This window comes from Mesoplodon mirus (genome assembly GCF_964341445.2).
Source record: "Mesoplodon mirus genome assembly, chromosome: 7".
Lineage (NCBI taxonomy): Eukaryota > Metazoa > Chordata > Mammalia > Artiodactyla > Ziphiidae > Mesoplodon > Mesoplodon mirus.
The window spans coordinates 128,543,689-128,565,707 of record NC_138983.1 but is presented as its reverse complement, the minus strand read 5'-3'; the positions used below and the strand labels follow the sequence as shown (position 1 = coordinate 128,565,707).

At 42.0% G+C, this 22,019-nt stretch overlaps 2 protein-coding genes across 4 annotated transcripts in view; both read right to left on the bottom strand.

Moving 5' to 3' along the window:
- ARHGEF12 (Rho guanine nucleotide exchange factor 12) overlaps positions 1-8,950 on the bottom strand; it is a 144,631-nt gene extending 135,681 nt beyond the window's left edge. Inside the window, exon 1 of one of the 2 annotated variants that reach the window (XM_082626614.1) lies at positions 8,748-8,950. In XM_082626614.1, the coding sequence (XP_082482740.1) occupies positions 8,748-8,779 (32 nt within the window). In that variant the 5' untranslated portion in view covers positions 8,780-8,950. The remainder of the gene's footprint in view (positions 1-8,747) is intronic. The other variant, XM_082626615.1, reaches the window with a different exon arrangement.
- A 6,098-nt stretch (positions 8,951-15,048) lies between these two features.
- TLCD5 (TLC domain containing 5) lies at positions 15,049-17,634 on the bottom strand (the record flags this gene model as incomplete). 2 transcript variants are annotated; one of them, XM_082627796.1, is made up of 3 exons in its annotated part: positions 15,049-15,157; positions 15,515-15,587; positions 17,370-17,634. In XM_082627796.1, the coding sequence occupies 3 exons, from the start codon at positions 17,632-17,634 to the stop codon at positions 15,049-15,051; spliced, it is 447 nt and encodes a 148-aa protein (XP_082483922.1). The 2 variants fall into 2 exon arrangements, with proteins under 2 accessions (XP_082483922.1, XP_082483923.1); XM_082627797.1 differs by having other exon boundaries at positions 15,049-15,587; positions 17,370-17,569.
- Positions 17,635-22,019: the final 4,385 nt, after the last annotated feature.

Below are 22,019 nucleotides of genomic sequence, written 5' to 3'. Positions count from 1 at the left end.
AAAATTATGATATCCAGCAACTGCTTCAAAATAATCCAGTGGAGAAGCAGGGAAAGGAAACAGATGAACCAAGATTTTCCATACACCAAATGTTATTGATGCTAATGCTGAGAACATGAAGGTTTATCATACTATTCTCTGTACTTTTGTATATGTTTGAAATGTTCCATAAAAAAAAAAACTTTCACATTTAACAAGCATTTATTGATCACCTCCAGTGGTAGACTATATTATTGCTCCTAATTATTCACTCTCCCGTTTACTTCCTTAAGAGGATTATACAGCCTCACCCATTATCATTTGACTTGCAATGCCACCTGTGGGAGGAGTATACATCCGTGGCCCACTGACAATGAGCGTGACCATATATGACTGCTTTGGCCAAGGACATGTAAGTGATGTAATGTACACCTTGAATGAGTAGAAGTTTTAAAAGCCATTGTATGTTTGCATGAGCAGTTTTCCTGTTCTTTCCCTCCGCCACAGTAATGGCATATTGGGTTCCAAAAATGCTTCAGCCAATCCACAGCTGACAAGATGCAATGTAAGCAAGAAGTAAACCAGTAAGCCACGGCTATTTGAAGGTGTTGCTATGGTAGCACAACCCAGCAAAAGCTGATAGATACACCTACTACAGGCTAGGTACCAAGAATATTAAAATACTATAAGAATGTTTAGGAAAGTAGACACACACAAAATGAACTATAGTTATCTTTGAGGGGAGAGTCTGAGAACCAGAGGGTGTATACGAATAGGGCTAAGATCAGAGGGAGACTTTATATAGTATTATATCATATTATCTATCACTTGAATTTTCATGCGTGTGTACGTGTGCGTGTGTGTGTGTGTGACCTGAATAACGTCATCTGGAGAGCTGGATAATTTGGGCAATTTTTTTTTCTTCCTTATGCTTTTTAGCATTAAAAGGGAATAAAAATATAATAAAGCAGATAGTAATTGATTAAAAATGAAAAAGAACTATCCTCCTACCCTTAAGGAACTCGAAAATTAGTTGCAATTTAGCTTTAAAGAAAACTTCTTTCCATAAAACATTCATTGTTAATTCTTTAAAGTGGCAAAGGCTAACTGCAAAAACAACATTTTAAAAAATTAGGAGTATAACACATGCAATTCTATCAGTTTGCTCATCCTAAGGTTTCAGCAAAGCAAATATAGGGTTTTGTACATGGGTGGTGCAGCTACCGATCTCAAAGGAAATTCTCTCAATTACATTATTTTAGTATGCCAATTAAGCTGGTGAAGAAGCTTGCTCTAGGTGTTAAGTTTTGTGAATAAGCCTTAACCATAGACAAGCCTTAACTATAGACAAGGTATCTACTCCACTAAGTTAAGCCATGTAGGGTAAAATTATTTTAAAAAGCATTAGAAGAAAAGAGAAAAAATTCTAACCATGACTCTTGTGGTGATTAAACAACACTTGAATGGTTACATAAGTCTCAAGGCCAATAAACGAATGCTTTACTACATGACTATGTTTTTATTTAAATTTGAGCAATAACCTGCAAATATGATTAGGGACATTTCCACACTTTTCATCTTAGGATCTCAAAGCACTTTACAAACATTAATTTCAGCCTCATATCGCCTGAGAGTTAAGTATTATACAGCATTATAACCATCTATCCTGCCACTACAGAATATTTAAATACCCCTTCAGTAGTACTTGCCCTGAGGAGATCTTGCCCAAACAGCCAATAAGACAGGAAATAAGCTGACAGTGCATGTACCACCAACAATCTCTGAAAAGATCAGACCCTTACCCACAAGAACCACTTCCCCTGAGTAAACCACAGAGACTGTACAGGACAACCACAACAGACCAGCTTGTGTCTGGAACACAGGCAGGGTTTCCATCTAGAATCTACGGAAGGATATGTCTAAGCGCCTTCGCAAGGTATCTTATATGTATTTAAGTATATAAGTATATTTGGGGGACTTGTTACTCTTCTGGACAAGACATAGACACCTTCTACCTTGTATGATCAATTTCACATATAATTTATTCCGATGCTGAGAAGTCTCCAGTTTTTCAACAACAGAATAATCTACATTTTCTGAATCCACAAAAGACCTGCAAAATCCTCCTTAAGCTCGAGTGTGTGAACCTAAGATCAGCATTTAAATGTAATATTTAACCAAAACTGTAGTCTCACAGCAATATCTTTAAATGCCTACAATAGGCATCAAAAGACAAAGCAGTGTGACAAGTGGCTAAGAGTAAACATTAACTAAACCAGGTTTTCTTACATATTTCCAATTTCTTCATGAATTGTTACTCACAGTCCCACGACAAGAAATCTACTTTTTCACTGCCATTAGATTTGCTTCTCTCTCAACACTGGGAAGCCACCCAGGCCTATCATGTGACTGTGATCTCAAAACCCAGGATTCAGCACTTGAATTAGTAAGAGATCCTGTTTTGGTATGAATCTAAACTGTCAGCTGCATTGGTGCGTGTTAATTTAGTACGGAAAATTTAGTATATTTCTCCTTTTACTGAAAGTCAGTAATGCATTCTTATGCAACTTAGGCAAGGCCTCTGACCTTTGGCACCATCATGTATTACCTCCGCAAATCAAAACGCTGAAAATTATTCTTGGTACTAGCTTCATAGGTTTGTCTTGGAGTTAGAAACTCTCTTATAAACTTCTTTCTTATAAGGCTATCTTGGTACTCTAGATATCCTAAGTAGAGAAAGTAAAATGCCCTAAATCTGGCCTGTTTCCAAAATTCTAAAGTTTGAGGAAACAAAATCACTAGCAAAACACAAAAGAACAAAGACATCTATTTAAATAATTTTAAACTAAGTATCAACGATAAAGGTCTACTAATACAACATTCAAAAGCTCTATAATCTTACATATATATATCTTATAATAATTTAAGTACCCACTTTTTCCTTCTGTTACTTATCATTAATAACAATTCTTGTAAATACAGTAAGAAACTAAAACATTATTTCAACATTAATAACAGTATATCTTACTTGAAAAATAGTGCATTGAAAGTCTATTTCTTTTCACCAATATGTGGAAATAACAAGAAAAAATAAAGTAAAACAACACACGCACAAACAATGGAAAAAATGACACACAATTTAAGATAAGACTGAAAAACCACCACAAAAAAAAAAAAGAAAGGAATAACAACTTACAGATGTATCTCACCATATGGTAACAGATATTTTACTTTAAAGCTACAACCACATCTCTTCACTTACTTCTAAGTTCAGAGATGTTTCATCTTCATTTCTGATTAATTTTCAACCAAGGATGGCTTATTATTTGCTACACTTTTGACACATAATTGATAACACTGGTTACATTAGGGGCACTCATATTGGAAAGAATCACTTCGTAAACAAGGCTTTTATAACATGAGTAATTGCTTAATTAGTCGATTTGCTAATTATGCTGTTTATATAAGCCTGTTTTTTTTTTTTTGATGGTGACATCTCCTGCATCCATTCTAAAAACTATCTAAAATAAAGCTGAGTTAAAATGACCTCGAGAATCTCTTTACTCATAATTTTGGGCTATGTCTGGAGAAAACTGAAGACCCCTGTATCACAGTAAAACTAAACTGGAACTTGCTGTTCTAGCATATGGGTAAACATAAAATATAGAATATCATACTTTGCAGTAGGACAGCGCCGAAAGAAAAAAATCATTTTGCACCAGAAGAGCAGTTGGAGAAAAGTTAACAGAGTATTAAGAGGAACAGGTTAATTTTAGACACGAATCAACAGAACATACAACTTGGCTGAGCAAAGAATAAGGGTGGGGGAAGGAAAGGGTGGTGGATAACCGTCTGAACCATTCACAGTCACATAAACATAAAATGGGAGGAGATCATTATTTAGCCTGGTAGAGCAAGTATATACAAGTAACAGGACAACTTAAAAGAAAAGTCTGTGCTAAAGATCAGGAAAAACTTCCTGACTACAAGATCTATCAGATTGTTGTTCAGTCTCCTGAGGAAGTGACGAGAGCTTTATCCTTTAGAGATACTTAAAATTAGAATGGATAAGGTACTAGAAAGCATCCTGTAAGAGAAAAATCCAACTCTGATTTAGTCAGCGTGGAAAGTTACAAGAGAAGTAGAACAGAAAAAATACACATAGAAAGACAATAATTTAAAGTGAAAAGTGGGGGACTTGAGAGCTAGAAAATCTAGGTCATATCTTGGGTCTATCCGTTCCAGTTTTATAATCTTGACCTAAGTGCTATGAGTTGCCTAAACTGTAAGTGATGATCTGCCTCACGCTGAGTTGAAGAACTACACTACTATTGGATATCATTACATACATCAGGGTATTTCACACAAAAGGAAACAAAATATTTATAATTTTGCTGATTTTAAAACTTCAGTTCAAATACCACTATTCTGAAGACCCTTAATTGTTAAAAGGAAAAGGAGCATGTCTTCAAATGAAGCTTTAAAGCATCATCCAAACCAAGTTCTAATGGTTGAGACTTAATGAAGTTAAGCTCCCTGTTTGTGAAAATGTGGCATGGTCAATTTCTAGGAGATAAGCAATTACAGGATAAGAAACATTTTTAGTAACTTTGTTAGACAACCATGATGTAAAAGCGCTTCTCCAATTACCTCTGGAAAACCATTAATATGTTCTGCTGCTTCTATAACCTGTATCAGTTTGGTAGGCAATTCATACCCATTTCTAGACAGCTTTCAGAAGAGGCAATCACATTTTGTTTACTCAAAGATTTTCCAACTGTTTTCCCTAGAATCACAATGCTCCACAGAAAAATATGTGAAATCCACCATTTATGGGTTTCATCAATGTATGCCTCAAATATCATTTCCTAAATTGAAATTTTAAAAAAGTCGTACATGTTAACTCAATGTTATATGCTACATTTTAACAACTGGAAGCCACTAATGTGTTAAGTGGTATTACCAGGTTAACATATTTTTGTAATGATTCAAATAAAGCTTCTCTTGTCATCTCACTGAATACATATGAACATCTTATAAATGTGCCATTTATCTGTAAGACTATAGCTCTGTACTTTACTTCGGACTGTACATGTTGACTCACGTAAAAGTGTACAAGTGAGTGTACTACTGCATACCTGTATGAATCAGGATTTTAAACTGAACAACTAGAAGAAAAGACAACATAACATTGAATACAAAGCTAGCACTGTGAGCCTGGTCCCCACTTTCAATTTGGTATTTATCAAATGACTGATTTTGTAAGTGAATGTGACAAATAATCTCACCTTGCAGATGACTCAAGCAGCTTTGAAAATAGCACACATACAGAATTTGTTTTGTTTTGTTTTTTAACCAAAAGCATTCTTATATGGCAGTGTTGGCAGAAAAAGTATCATGAATGAAAACGCTAATTACTGGGTAAATGCATATAAAGCCACAGGTTTCCAGACTCACTTTAAAAACTTGCTTCAAAAAAAACCAAAAAACACAAAGAACAAAAAATTTGCTTCAGTTAAACAAGCTTAAAGCTGACCTTACGGTGCTAAAAAAAAAAAAAAAAAAAAAAGCCAATATATTTAAAACCTTTGTTTGTCTATAAATCAAAAACAACAAAATCCACAAGTCCTAGACAAAACTTCATTTACTTCAACAAAGACCTTTATAACAAAATCCCACCTGCATTGTCCCTGAAAACTCATTGTTCTAGAAGATAGCCTGAAATAATTTACTCAGTCCGTTGAAAAAGCATTCTCTCCTCGTATCCCTCAGAAGAAATTCCAAGTCCCACAAGACCCCTAAACTCTCAGGGAGACGCAAGCATCTAGGAGGATTAGAAACAATTAGGATATATTTTAGGACTGAATGCAGCAATCAATGTAAACTGAACAGCAGCAAGCAGATGTTTCTACCACTTTTGAAGCGCTGGTTCTAAAAATTGAAAAATATAGTCTCCAGGTCTCAAAGAAGTTACAAAGCAAGACATTGGATGGTATTCAAAAGCTGCTTAGATTTTTTTTTTTAACAGTTCAGATACACTACATAAAAACAGTAGCTACCATGAACACATAGTCTGAGTTTTAAATTGATAACTACGCCTTTAAAAGGGGGGCTGGAGAGCCTGACGAGTAGAGGATGAAGAGGAAAAAAAGGGTAGTAAACAAATGTGTTAATTTAACTGCAAAATAATAACAGGATATAACAGAGTTCTGAGTATCCAAAGTGACCAATCAGAGCCTAAACATAGCTGAATTCCATCCCAGCCCCAGCACGTCCCTAACACAAGAATAAAACCCTTCTTATCTTGTTCAGCCATGTGTCGCCTGCCACAAACTGCAAAACAGAACAACGCCCAAAACCAGCTAGTCTGATTTCAACTGAGGACAGACAGACTCTGTAGTCAGAAGCACCACAATGAAAGAACTCTAACTCACACAGCTGGCCTGGTGGGTCAGCACACTCTACAAAACAAAGCCATACCACATACAGTACTTCAAACTTGAAAGGACCTTTAAAAAGGCACTGTTAATTTGCCAATAGCTCTAGAATCAGCAAAATATACCTACAGGGCACTGGAGTCAGATTAATGAGAAAAGAGGATGAGGTAGGTAAGGCTGAGGAGAAGCTAGGAACTATTCTATACTCATAACTTTATTAAGGCATCCTGGCACAGAAATAACACTAAACCAGTACTTCCAGATTTCACCCCAACCTATGTTCAAATCAGGGACAACTACTCTCCTAAGAGCCAATGGATGCTTGATATTTACAGAATAAGATATGTTTAAAGAAAAAGCAATGGTCACATAAGAATAAATCTTGTGTGTGGAGGGGAAACTAGTAGTAAATTCCAAAGAAACACAAATCTATACTGTCTCAGCAATGCACATTAAATTAGGTGGCTTTTAAAGTCTTTCTTCTTTTAAAGAATATGTGAAATCAGGCAGCACCTGAACTCATCCAAGAGCATTAATACCCAAACCAATTTGCAGATTCATCTTAGAATATTCATCTCGTAATCCTTTGTGCCTAGCACAGTGCCTGGCAAAAAACAGGCATTAATTAATTTCATGCTTATTGTACATTTTTATCTCATCTAAGTTATAAAAAGAATACAAATCCCAAGATTTTATTTCCAAGATAATGGAAAGAGGAAGAAGATCTCTGAGAAGCAAAGAAGAAACGTCATTACTTGGGGGGCTTTTAGGTGATTTTCATGCGGAATGAGCTAGTGACCCTAGGTTCTGTTTCTACAAAATTAAACACCCCTACTATTGCAATGAAAACTACCAACACCACATTAGTTCCTAATAAGACTTGTCTGCAGGGTCAACAGAGAAGGCAAGAATTGAATGAACAAGGAAGACAATTACCCACACACCCATGAAAGTGATTTCTCAGAGGCAAAAAACACCCTGAAAGGAAAAGGAATGGGAATAACTGGAAGAAATCAAGATAAGCATTGTTGCTACTCGTGTTCAATGTGCTCTCAGAGAAGCTGAAAATTAAACACAGTAAGAAAACTACACAAAGAATAAATAGCTTAAGTATTTAATGGAATCGTTTAGGTGAACATTCACGTGATACTGAAAAGCATCAACAGGAACAGGAAATTCTGTTTCTGGAGTAGCTGTTACGGTATGACAATGGAATTTGGCCCTTTTAAAATCAACAAATGAGTCTTACAATTGGGAGAAACTCTCTTATTAGGAAATTCAACTACTATTGTCGTACTTCTCATCAACGTGCTTTCTTCGGCCCCTTACTTCAGTTATTTGATCTTTTTTTTTAATGAGGTAATAGCTTGAAGGTTGACCAAAAAAAAAAAAAAAAAAAGCTGACTGAAACTTGGGACCTGGATACAATGTCATAGTTAAACTGAGAAATAAAATGTAGTAAAGGAATATGCTTCTATCACTTAACCTAATATTCCAAAGAATAACTCTTAAGAGTAAGGGAACTCCACTGAAACCACAAATGGTTTAGCTCAATTCACCAACCACCACCAAGCAACACAGTTAGGTACTATAAAGGACTCACCCAACTCAACAAATCCACCTGCCAGCTTCTACTACATAACTCCCTTAGGCTTTACACACCTTAAATGCAAATGTTTCTGGAATAGGAAATCCTAAAAATGCAATAATTAAGATCAAGCCCCATGATGTTTCCGAGCCCTTTTTCAGTTCCTTGATACTGTTCCCACCAGGAACCTGGGATTTTACTAGTACTTCCAACATTCTGGAAAACTATTAGATAATAAACACTGTGCAAGTCAATGCTTCAAGGACATCAAATTCATAAATCATGCGGCAGTCTCAGAGTGAAGTTCACAAACAGAAAGTCCTAAAATGCAACAGGCTCTAGAGAACTACAGGACAGGAGTAAAACTGATGATGTACCAATACCCCAGCCGACATCGGGCACTGACCTTCACCCAAAATGACCTTCCTCTCTCTGGTTCCAAGATCAGTACAGAATCCTAATGCACACTAAGGGCAGAAAAACACAATCGTGGCTTTACCTACCCCTCCTCCGAGAATCTGGAGAAAAGTTTCTCTCCAGAAAAAACAAAACAAAACTACGTTTCCAAATTCAATCAACCGGGTAACTTGGCAGCAACCCCAGACTAATTGCAGAGCTCGGAAATAACCCTCTGTCCGCTGCCTGTCAACTTCACTCGGCAAAGGCAATCAGCAATCACTGACCCTCCTGCTAGGTCGGGCCCCATTCTGGGAGGCTAAGCGCAGGGGGAGCTTCATACCAACCTGTCGGTGATAGTAGACTGTGTGCCACTCATTGGGGCCCTTGGCGAGAGGTCTTCCTTTTATCCAACTTGCATTTTACAGTAACACCTCCACCCCACCCCCAGCGCTCCGGGATCAGGCCCGACTCCGTAGCGGACACAAGAGTCCAACTCAAAACTCCATTCAGTCATCTAGAACGTCCGACTGGAAGTGGTCAAGGAAAGGGGATGTGGGTGGAAGAAGCGAGGCAAGTTATCTCCCAAATCAAGCCGAGCAAGTCCGCCAGCAGGCGAGTTCTAGAGCTAGGGAGCGATCCTCCTCGGGAAGGCACCGGAGAAAACTTTGTCACGGAGGGAAGTCGGCGAGCCCCGGGGAAGGCGGCCCGGGAGTCCCTCCGGGGCCGGGGTGGGATCGGCTCGGGGCTGGATGTCGGCTCCTCCTCGCGGCCTTGGGGGCCTGAAAGTCCCCGCGCTGGGCCGGGCCCGCTGGGCTCCGCTGTCTATCTGGGGCTGCCGGCCGCTCTTGGCCGCAGCCTCGGCCGCGTCTCGGGCCGCCCCGCGCCAGGCGCGCGCGGCTCCATGGCCCCGGACCGAGGGACACCGCTCGTTCTCCTCGCCGCCCCCACCAGGCTCCGGGCGCCGGGACAAGCGCGGGTGCCGGGCAAGGGGGGTCCCGCAGCCGGAGGTGACAGGAACCTGGTCTCTCAGCGCCGCGGGCTGCTACCCATCCCTCGGAGGCCCGGGCTCTTCCGCGGTCTGCACAGGCGGCGGCAGCGGCTCCTCCCCGACGCGCCGGTAGGCGGCGGTTCCCGCGAGGGGCGGGAGGTTCCCGTCCGACCCGGCCTGGAAGCACCAGCGCCGGAGGCTGGCGGCGTCTCGGAGCGCAGGGCCGGCTCGCCGGGTCCTGGGGCCCTCGCGGGAGCGCGCGCGGCGGGCAGAGGAGGCCGCCAGCGGTGGGGGCCGCGCGACAATCGCAGGGGCGCGCACGGGTTCCGGTTCCGGTTCTGACTTCCCGGCCCCGGCTGCATCCAGCGCGAGCTCTCTCTTCCCCTCCCCCGTCCACTTTTTGGCCTCCTCCCCTCTGACTTCGGGAAGCCGCCTCACCCGGGATCCCTCCGCGGCGCGCCGGGCCGCCCCCGCCGCCCGCGCGACCCGCGCTCGCTGTCCCGCGTACCGCCCTCCGCTCGCCGACCGCGGGCGTGCGCCGCCCCCGCGCGGACGCCTCCGCCGCAGTCTTGTTGGAGGGAGCGAAAAAGTAGTTCTGCGGGGCGGAGGGAGGTGGGTTCCGTCTGGCTCTGGGAGTTCCACCCGCCAACCCACCGTTGTCCCCAGGTCCCCGGGAATGCTGGAGATCTGTACTTTGGGGTCTAGTTTGCACCAACTCGGCTTTCGTCTGAGACCTCCGAAGAGCACGCCCCCAATCCCAAGGAGTTGTGGATAAGAGGCTTTTTGGAAATTACCCACCCCCTTGTCCTCGAAACTTGTATTCTTTAAGGGAGCATACTTGTTTTCCTTTTCCGATAACACGCACAGACTGCTTTTGGCCGATGGAAGCGAACTCAGATCGGGGTGGCCGGACTCCACTCCTCGCTTGTGAAACAAACCCCAGCAAAGAGAGGTTTTGGCCTTGGCCGCTCACCTGGGGCACCTGCTGGCCACATCCCAGGGCAGGGGCCGCCGCGCACCAGTCTTGGCTGCACGCAGAGGGTTGGAGGATGGAGGTGTATAGGGCTGGGGAATTGGAGCCAGGATTTCTTCGTATAATGTTGCTTTTAGGCTGCTTCTGCCTTGGCAAAATGATATGTATTATTTGCCAAATTGAGCAAGCATGGTGCTTTCCACAGCGACTTAACAAGCTTGTTGTGGAAAGAAATGGGAGCAGAAAATAAAATATATTTATCCAGTAAATAGCATTACAGTTCTCTTTGAGGAGTTCCCAAATAATATTTTTTTTCCTGCTGGGTAGATAGATTTAGATAACCGTCCAGTTTTGATTGCATAATTCAGGATTACAGCGATTCAAGTACCATGTATAATGTATTTCTTCGATTCCGCCTGCAAACATCTGAAGTGGCTGTCTCTTTATCCAACTATTTTCAGACTTTTGAGTTCAAACCTGTATTGATGGGTAAGGGTCTTTAGCCTCTTTGTGGAAATCAAGTGGCAAAGCAAATCTAACAAACAGTGGACGTGGAGAGGGGAAACAATTACTTCTTAACAATGCTGTTTCTAAAAGTCAATCCGCAACAGTGCATAAAAGGATCATTATCCCTGAATAGATGCATGAGCTAAGGCTGACGTTAGAACGGGTAAAAAAAAGAAAAAGATAAACAGAGGCCAAAGATGACTCTTTATTACTTGATTTTTTTTTTTTAAGTTCAGCGCACAGCCAGCTAATTTTGTAATGTTTATTTTGGGAAAGAATAGAAGCAGATTAGGGTTCCAAGCCACTTTCCTAATGATCCAACCAGGACACATTGCCACCTGCTGGTGTACCCTAGCATGATAATTCTATCCTGAAAACTCATAATTGCACATTTTCTATATGTAACTGGAAAGAGCTCCATCAATCTATAAAAAAATGACCAAAATGCAAACCTTATCCCCAAACGTTTGTCTTTCTTAGACATACTAAATATCTTTTTGGCCCTATTCTAATAATTTTATAGTGTGGGTATCAAATTAATTGGACCCAATGACTCATCAAATCATGCATTTTAAAAATGAGTTCCCCTCTTCTCTTCAAGAATGCCTCACAACACGAGCTTCAGGAATAAAATAAACTGGGAAAGTTTCCTAATTCACCTTCTCTTCCTTGCATACAAAACCTCTTGGCAGGCTGCTTTCAAGATCTTTCCAAACTTAAAACAGACCCAAAGTTCTAGCTGTGAGCAAAGAGGGCATTTGCTGTGGGAAAGCTTCAGGAGATGGTAAGCAAAGGATTTAATTAAGTCAGTGGTTATTCACTCCAGAGCTATTTTTTTTAATGATGAAAATCTCTATATTCAGGCACAAAGCTCTAATGGTAAAAAATGTCCCTGAAAGCCTCTTTACAGCCGTTGATAGCTCTAGACTGTTTTAAGTCTGTGTATAGAATACCTTCAGAAGAGTCACACCAATTTAAGCAGAACACACACCCCAGGGACATTAGTCCTTTACCTAGAAAAATGACATTGGTGACACCATCTACTGTGCAGGCTCTTTGAGATCGATTTCCAGTGGGGGGTAATTCTAAACTACATCCTCATGCCTTCATCCATTCTTTCAACCTGCTTATTGAGCACCTACTATGTGTCTAACACTGTTCCAGGCATGGGAAGCAGAGTCCGAGGACAGCCGAAGGGCCTGTCTTTGTGGACCCAACTGGACATCATCATTCTCAAGGCAACTGCTCAAACAGGTGGCAAAATAAGAAAGAAATTAAGTTCTTCCTCCTTCTTTTGGCAAACTGTTTTCTGTATGTAGACTGTTGCCTCAAAAAGTAAGCAGTATTAGGAATGGTGGATGATAAGAACAGCTACGAAGTGTTTTACCGATAAGTATAAATATGGGTCAACATTTCTGCAGGCCAAAAGCCTTTATTTTTTAAGCTTCTGGCAGAACCAGAACAAAGACATAAAGCCAGACTCTGGGTTGATAAAAAGTTGTTTATTTTTATAAAATTTAGTACAAATCTAACTGAAATATAAATCCTTCTTGAGCAGTGTTAATGACTATTACATAGTAATCTAAATGCAAATGAGTACTTCATGTGTCCAACCATACCACATGCTAATTAGCCCTTCATGTACCTCTCATGTACAGACTCAGCATCTTAACTGCTGAGTCACCTTCATTTCACATTTTTCTCTCAGTGAGTTTCCTTCAGAGTTATCAGCTACAACAGCAAGAAAAGTTGAAATGAGGGATTCTCCTTCCCTTATCACTAGGTAGGTTTCTCAAAATTCAAGAAACCTAAGTACATTCCCCTAAAAGAGCAAGGTCTGCAATCCCTTCACTTCTGGGGTAGAAGGAGAAAAGAATGGTACCAGATTAAGTCTATTCATTTGTCTGGTATGGGACAGCTTGCACTGTGCCAAAACTCAAGAGACGGCTTTTTCCTTTTCTTTTTTTTTTTCTTTTGTGCCAAGCCACTCTTTTTTTTTCTAACTAGGCTTTTGCTAAAATCAGCATTCCCCAGCATCCTACTTGGACCACAATTTTGTTGGAAAGAAGCTAACCAGCATTTCAGGGATACTGATCATAGAAAAAAAGAGATAGAGATGCTACTGTCAGATTATTCTCATGTCCAACAAATCTCCTTAACCAGAAGACAGTCATTTTAAAAGACCCACGGTTAACATGCCTTTAAAGCCGCTTTTCCCAGAGCAATGATGACCTCATGCAGTTCCAACCACTTGGTCATGCCTGGACAATGACGTCCATCTTCAAGACCACTCATTAGGCTAGGATTACCATCGAATGGGCTGATACTTCCTACTCACGTCCAGCCTTGACCTCAACATCCCCATACCCTTGCTCATCAGCTGAGCTACTCACTCACCACTGGTCTCAACAACACAATCAAATGAATAAATAAACAACAAACAAACAAATAAATAAAACTTCCCTTTTTTCCCATAAAAGCCCTACATTAAAGACCTGCATTAATAAAACACCACCTAATGTCTCTGTGAAATTCACAACGGGGTATTTCCTTAATTGACAATGGGGTTTAAACTGAAGCAGAGTAAACAAGTGACCTGCCCAAATGATCTGGCAGGTGAGTAGCCAAATTAGTTCAAAGAAACGAAGAAGTCTCGATTCCTAAGCCCTTCGTCTACACTTACATTCTTGCTCTTCCTAGCTGAGAGACTATTGATTAAGAAATATTTTTCCCTTCCATCACGGGCCTTGTTAATATATTATCCAGAGAGAGTGGCACCTTTTCCAGAGAAAAAGTAGTAACAGGATGAACAGGTAATGTATCTGAAATGGAAAAAAAAAAAAAAAAATAGCCTCATCACCCTGAGGCCAGGACATTTGGTCTTTGGTTCTGGTTTGCAGTATGTATAGCAGAGCTGAAACCTGAACTGGCATCTCAAGCCAGTGGAATCCACATGGTAAATCCCTATGGAATTCAGTCACAGCCTCTCATGCCTAGGAGATTAATGCACAAAAGCCCTGAGAACTGGCAGAGTTTTCCTGGTAGGGCAGAACCCGTACAACAGGACCCGGTAAATCTGCCCACACCTCATTCATCTCTCATCCAAAGCTCTAGCTCTATGGTTTTTGTGCAGAAAAGAGTTAATATAGTAGGCCTGGAAAGGGCCGTTTGCAAGGGTGGCCCTTGGCTGACATCTGAAGACTTAGATTTCATTGGGAAGGTTCCCACATGAACTGATGAGACTGGCTCACCCCCCCCCATTAAAACCTTGGGTACTTAGTCTCTAACAAGCTTCCTTCTAGACATTTCATAGATATTGTGAATAAATCGTTGCTAGGGGAATTAAGCACATCCTGCATGATCCCACTGGGAGAGGGCTCTGGAAGCTTGGGCCTGGTTTCCCCTGTCCTCTGCTCCAGGTGCCTTTTCCCTTGGCTGATCTTTTGTTGTATCCTGTTGCTGTAATAAACCAAAGCTCTAAGTACAACTACGTGCTGAGTCCTGTGAGTCCTCTTAGCGAAGCACCAAGCCTGAGGGTGATCTTGGGACCCCCAAGTACAGGGAGTCCTTTATGGTATATACCAAGTATATGGTATAGGGAGGCTCAGTAAGTAGCCCGCCCCCCACCGTCACGGTTTCACCCACATCCTTCTCTCCTCCTTCTGTCCCCCCATTCAATTTCCGGATCCAATGCTCAGAATGCCAAAGGCATGTATCTTCCTGAAAGTTCCTCACTTTATAGTAAATGAGGTGCACTTCTTTAAGCTGCTACACAGAAAGTAGGAAGAAATATTTGTTGAAGGAGTCACTTCTCAAAGGAATAAGGAAGAAACAGCACTAATGCTTTCTGAGTTCCTTTCTAGGCTGTCTGATAATCAAGCCTCCCAGGGACAAAGGAGCCAGGGTCACCACAACTTAAAAGGAATGCAGCATGCTCACCTCACAGTTCTGACTTACAACTACTGCTGGTAGTCTCACTTTCTACAACTGCACAGCTGCAGAGGTTAGTGTTTTAATACTGGGATGTGTTCCGCTCCAAGACTGAGCAAACGGATGGATAAATTTAGCCCTTTTTAGAAACCTAAGCTTGTCATAAGCAGGATTCTGTAACAGCCATATCTCCAAGCTGGTTCCCGTGGCTGACTTAACCCAATCCATTGTCTGGAGCAAGCCTTGGCTAGTGCGTCTTGAGATGTCCATTGTGTTTTAGCTGCCGCTCCTCACTCCGCCTGCTTCTCCAGGTGTGGTACTTCTTGCTGCTTTTCCTCCATGCAAAGCGCCAGATGCTAAACATGAAACACCAAGACACAGCATACATCGCAACTCCCCCAACCTTCACAAACCACCTGGGCTTGGGTGAGACCATTTCACAGAAGAGGAGGTGAGCTCCTACGCCAATCCTCACTCCAGTGAACAGAGCTGCAAAGAGGAAATCCACCACGTCTCCAGTGAAACTATGGTAATGGCCTGTTTCACGAAGAAACCAGCGCATCTGGAGCAAGGGATTGGTAATCTCGCTTCCAAAGAGGACTGCATTGACCTCTGTGCCTGACTCTCCAAGCACCAGGGCCATGATGATGCCCAAGATACTCAGTGTGTGGTGGGCCAGCATCAGGGCCCCCTCAGACTGGAAGTAGATGCACCAGCCCAAGTCAAAGATGAAGTAGCCCAAGGTGAGACACAGAACGTGCACTTGGAGAGGTGTATTGGGTGAGCCTGAAATAAACCAAGACAGAAGCAAATTGAGTGGCTGGGAATTGTGCTACCTTACACAGAGATCCTGTGTTGCTCTTTCTCAAACTTTTCTGAATCACTGAAAACAATTGCAGGCACATGCTTTTTAAAGGCAACCAAAAAAAAAAAAAAAACAAAAAACCGAAACACTAAAATCTAAAACCTTGGTCTTTATCAAACCAATGTTACAGGGCTCAGGAAATTCTGTTCTGATGCACCAGATCTCAATGAGTGATTTAAGCACCAGCAATTATCTCAGCATCCTCTCTGTGTAGCAGCATAAAATCCAGTTATTTTGTTCTTTCAATTAAAATCCTACACAGTCTCTTTCTTGTCTTCTTTTTTTTTAACCAGCTAAAGCTCTGTTTCTAGACTCTTTTAGTTATTCTCTCCCACTAGCAGCAGATGCTAACTATTATATATAGAATGGACAAACAACAAGGTCCTACTGTATGGCACAGGGAACTATATTCAATATCCTGTAATAAACCATAATGGAAAAGTTATTGTCCCAAATGTCAGATTAATTTCTTAGCTTAATGGGTTAGATTATTGGACATTGGTGGCCTTAACTCATCTTGAAGTGGACTCTGGAGAGAACCCCAAAACTTAGTATGTTCCCATGTCCAAGAATATAGGGTGCAAGGACCTGACAAGTTTGAATCCATTAAGAGCCTTCATATAAAATATAAAGCTTAAGAGTTGCTTCCTATCCGTTTGACAGTTTGGGGGAAAATTCAGAAGCTCAATATGGGAATCTAAAGAAATTATAAAAAGAAAGAATCTAAGGAATTTTTAAAAAATCATATTCTAGGGGACTTATGGACTGAGTATTGTCCCTCCAAAATTCGTATGTTGAAGCCATAAACTCCAGTACCTCAAAATGTGACTATATTTGGAAATAGGGCCTTTGAAGAGGTAATTAAGTTAAAATAGGGATGTTAGGGTAGTGTTCTTATAAAACAAGGACATTAGGACTAGGACGTAGACAGGCACAAAGGAAAGACCACGTGAAGACACAGCAAGAAGGCAGCTCTGCAGGCAAAGGAGCAAAGCCTCAGAAGAAATCAAACCTGCCAACACCTTGATCTTGGACTTCTAGCCTCCAGAATTGTGAGAAAATCAATCTCTGTTGTTTAAGCTACCCAGACTGTAGTATTTTGTTATAACAGCCCCAGCAAACTAATTCAAGGGGATGTAGGTTTTGTATTCTAAGGAAGTATAACACTTGTATCAGTATATCTAGCAGCTTAAAAATTAATATAGCTGCCCCCAAATAATGAGGCATTGGTTAAATAAAAGATAGTAAATGCATACAACACAATATTATATAACAACTGAAAAGGATAAGGAAGATCTATATACATAGACATGGAAAGATGATGTCCTTTGAATATACAATCAAGTAAAAATTGCAGGTTACCAAGAAGTATGTATAATGCAGTCCATTAGTGTCTGTTTGGGGCTGGTGGTAGATGTTGATATTAGCTTTATGATTTATACATTTTGACCGATTAAATTGTAAAAAGCAATTAAGATTTGTTTTAAAAATAGAGAGTTATGAAAAGCAGAAACAATAGGTGACACATACAATATCAGCATTAACAATGAAGATGAATGGAGACTCCCAAAGCACATTATAATAGTAATTATTCTTCAATATTCTTCAGTATTATACAAATTCTGTGGAAAAGTCCCATCCTTCTAAGACTACCCCCAAATCATAAATTCCTAAGGGAAAAGTCTCTAATGTCTCCCACCTACCTGGGTGGGTAAAAGGCCAAGGGCCATCAATGAAGCCAATATAAGCTGAGAGACCTATCGAGAGGACTCCGTGGGTGAACGTAACCAGCCGGCAGCTCCACTCATAGCTTCGGTGATTATTCAGGCGACAGAAAGAAATGTAGAGCGAGAGCCAGCCCCCCAGGCTGCACAGCGCCTGCAGACACAGAGCTAAGGCCATCCTACGATGAAAAGACCAGAACCAGAAAAACAAAGGATGCACCCTAAGAAAACAGCAGTGGGTCATTTTGTGTATATGTCTTCATTTCTACTCTAAGACAGTACAAAAATATTGCCTTCCTGGAAACACTTTTTCCTTATCTACAGAGCCAAGAATCTTCTACTGAAGCGTGGCTGTATTTCTGATTGCGTGTTCCTTAGAGATAACTGGTCAAAACTGTAAACCGAAAAGCAGGAACTGCATTCTGAATTAGCAGATGGTCTAATATGGTATATGTTGTTATGATGAGTAAATGTCAATAAACTCCCAGTGATGACTGACCTTGGACTACAATACACAAGTAATTTAATATGTGTATTAGATAATGTGTTCATATTTCAAAAATCTCAATAAGAAGCCCTCACGGAAAAAAAACCTCCACCACTTGCAGTCTCTGCTAGAAGTCATATGACACATGGCAGTTTAATGTGGTTTTAAGCTGATACTAAGCTCAACTGAAGTCTGGGTTTGGATCATGGGTTTATCAGTCAAAATCAAAACTTGAGGTAAACCTAAAGACAGAACTAAACAAAGACCTAAATAGTTTGGAAGGGAAAAAAAATAAACTCCTAGTTCTATTCAGTTCTGAAATCCAACTCAAAGATTGACCAAGGGGGAAGCAGGATTTTGAGGTACAAGTGGGGAGTTTTTGTTAAGTTATAAAAATATCTTTAAGACAATTATTTAGTTAAAAATGAAACAAAGTCAGAATGCCACTGACTGAAATTTTTACTGGTGATAAATGTTTCAGGACAAGAATGAGTGTAATGGAGTCAATATAGTCAGACAGGACTAAAATCTGAAAATAACCAAGATGTCCTTATTAATATTCATTAGCTCCTCTATTGAAAGTACAAATAAAAAAGTAAAAAACATTTCAGATATCTGTCTCATCTCAGCAGGAATTTTCTGCATGGCTACACTTATTGCTTAACCCTATTCTGACAAGTGAAATAGTATCTGTGGACCAACACACTTCAATACACAAGCCACTCCCAAGAATGCTATCCAGAGAGGGCTTTATGAAGGTCAAGTGCTGTACAGCTTTCATCTGAAATCAGATTAGAAAACAGCAGTTGTCAGTCATTGACCTGAGTTCCAGTTCTGTCTCTGCCCCTAAATAGCCATAAGAGTGTGAGCAATCACTTTCACCTCTTGAGCCTCAGTTTAAAAAAAAAAAAAGAGAGAGAGAGAGAGAGAGAGAGAAGAAAGGAACGAAAAAAGGATTGAAAATAACTCTATGATCCGGCCCAGTTCTGACAAGGAGTTCTGAGATAATTTCGTAAAACATCCAGGCCAATTTTCAGAGCAAGGGCCAGAAGTACAAAGGGCCCAGAGTGAAAAGAACTCTCCTCTCTCACTGCCTTTTAAAGGCCAGGGTCACCGGCCAGTAATGCGGATCAGCTCATTTGGATATGCCGATTAGTATTTTTAGAGTCCTCTTCCCTAAATCCTAATTCCCTGGCAGAAGAGAGGACACGGTAGCCCATTTACAAACAAATAAAAGACATTTATAAATGGCAGATACAACTCTGTGACCTTGGGAAAGTCACTCCATCTCCGCGTTTCGGCTTTTCACTCTTGGGTGAAAGAATGACAGGGTATTTAGATGGCCGATGGCCGTTCCAGCTCAGAATTCCAAGGCTCCTGTCCTTGCTCCTCCCGGTCCAGGGCCAGATTCGGGAGGAGGAGCGCTGGGCGGGCCCACCTGGCTCTGGGCCTCGGAGCAGGCGTGGCTGGAGCGAGCAGCAACCTCGGCGCCTGGCAGGCACCGCGAGCGCATCTCCCCCGGCCGCGCCTACCTACACTGTGGTCACGCCCGGCTTGGGCACACCTGAGCCGGACCGCTATGCCAGCATCCCACCCGGCCGGACCGCTATGCCAGCATCCCACCCGGCGCCCGCGCCGGCGCCCAAAGACAGAAGGAACCCCCCTCCCCTTAGAGGCCAGGCCAGGCCATCTGCCCGCTTCCTTCCCCGGCAGCGGACCGCGCAGGCCGGGTCATCCACGTCCGGAGCCCAGCCCGGCCGCGGGAGCCGGACGGTCCGCGCCGCGCAGTTACCTGGCCGAGCGCCCCGGGAAGCCTCGGGAACCTCGGCCCCGGGGCTCAGGGCCCGGATCCCGGTAGCAGGAAGCAGCGGAAAGAGGGAGAGAGGACGAGGCTCTGACGGCTGCAGAGGAGGAGCCGGTGGTCTGGGGGCACCTGCTGGCTGGGAGGACGGAGCACACAGCCAGAGCTGGACCAGAGACTGTTCAGAAAGCGGGCGGGAGGGTCCTCCTTCTTCGCGCAGGCCTGAGGGGGCGGGGCGGTGGTGGTGAGGGGTGATGATGACCTAGTGGTGACGTGAGACCTGCAGGCTGTTGCCCTTGCTTATGTGTTTGTTTGTTGTCTGTTTGTTGGAATAAATATCCATCCTCTCCCCCCACGATGGGACAGCCCATCCCATAACCAGTTGTAGAGCACCTACTAAGTGCTTGCACCCCTGCTAGGCACTGTGTGAGATGAAAGACATAGTCCCTGCCCTCATGCTTGAGTCTAAGTTGTGAAACAAGCACACAAATAACTAATTTCCAGGGAAGCGCTCAGGCCTGAAAATTAGAGTTACATATTCCTTCTCATGTCAACTGTCACCAACTTGGCAGTAGAGTATAAGGCTTGAGGGTAAACCTGGCTCCGTTACTGACTGTGTATCTTTGGACAAGTTACTTTTCTGTGCCTCCGTTTTCTCATTCATAGAATGGGGATAATGATAATAGCTGTCTCATAAAGTTATTGCAAGAATTCTACACACTTTACATGTGGAAACTGCTTACAGCAATGGCTGGTGCATGGAAGTCGTTATATGAATGTTAATTATTGTTGTTGTTACCTCACTTTCGGTTAATCCTCTCTCCTCTCTGGATCTGTTTTAATACCAGGGAAAGTAAGTTTGAAGAGATAACCAAACATATGTGTGGAGATGCCAATGGGGTAAAGAGAGCATCTGAGTTGGTTGATCAGGACAGGCAAAGGTAGGATGCTGAGGGGCCCAGACATTCTTAAGAAGAGAAGACCTTGAGCAGAATTGTGAGCATTTAGGCCATGTCTGGGAAATAATAAATAGTCTTGTTGGGGTCATTTGTCTTGCCAGCCCTTTAAGAGTAAGGATCACACTCTTTTCATTTTTGTTTCCCTAGTACCTGGTACAGAGGCAGGTGCAATAAATGTTTGCTGGTTGAATGAATGGGCAATGAGCCTGGAAATGTATATTTGAAGCATATTGAAGCTTCTAAACCTTAATGACCATCTAGACCACTTGGGAAGTGTTTTCAAAATACCCTTTGTTCAGGCCGCACCTTGAAGGTTGTGCTTTAGTAGGCTTGGTGTGACGCCCAGGAACCTGTATCTTTTAAAATCTGCCCATAGATCTTCAGATGATTAGTCACATTTGGGGACCACTGATGTTAGAGGACCTTAAATGACTGATGCCAGCCTAAGATGCCATCTTATTATGTGGATAATAGGAAACCTATGGTGATATTGGGCAAAGGGATTAATTTTACCATGCTCTCCAAGTCCTTGCTACTCAAAGTCTGGTCCAGGGACCAGCAAAATCTACATCACCTGAGAATTTGTTAAAAACACAAAATCTCAGACCCTAATCCTGGATCTACTGAATCAGAATCTGCATTTTAACAAAGTCCCCAATGGTCTGTATGCACATTCAGGCAGTGGTTCTCAACCTTGACAGAACAATAGAATCACTTGAGGAGCTGTTTAAAATCCCAATTCCCTGGGCCACATCCCAGACAAAGTAAATCAGAATCTGTGTGAGTGTCAATTTTTTTTTTCAAGTTTCCCAGGTAATTCCATTGTGCAACCAAAGTTGAGAATCACTGCTATATAGAGACTCAATGAAAATCAGTATAAGACTAATTGGAGAAGACAGCCTGTCACAAGTGGGTTGGAAAAGACCAGATAAGAGGTAGTAATAGCCTGCAGGAAGAAAACAAGGAAAGATCCATTTCACTAAATGAACATATAGTATGCACATCTCAACTGTTTCCCCATTTGTTTTTGTTGCAGTATCGTTTTTTTCTTCTAGTATCTGAATCTGGAATTATCTTCTTGCTGCCACCATTTCCCAGGAAAGAATAGAGTACATATTAAAGGCTTCAGGAGTCAAAAGACTGAGGGGATAAGGGAAGGTGCTAGTTCTTCCAGTGGAGCCTTTATTGGGCCTTTATCCTGGGGTGACTGGGATTCCAGGTTCAAGCTCCATTACTTGGAATTAAATTTTATTAATTCACATATTTTTGGCCACAACCCTTGTTCCACCAAATCATATGCTTGTCAACTGTGGTGTCCCCCAGGAAAGTTCTGGACTGTTAGAGAGAGCAGAGGACAGGAAACTCTCCACCAATTTATTTGA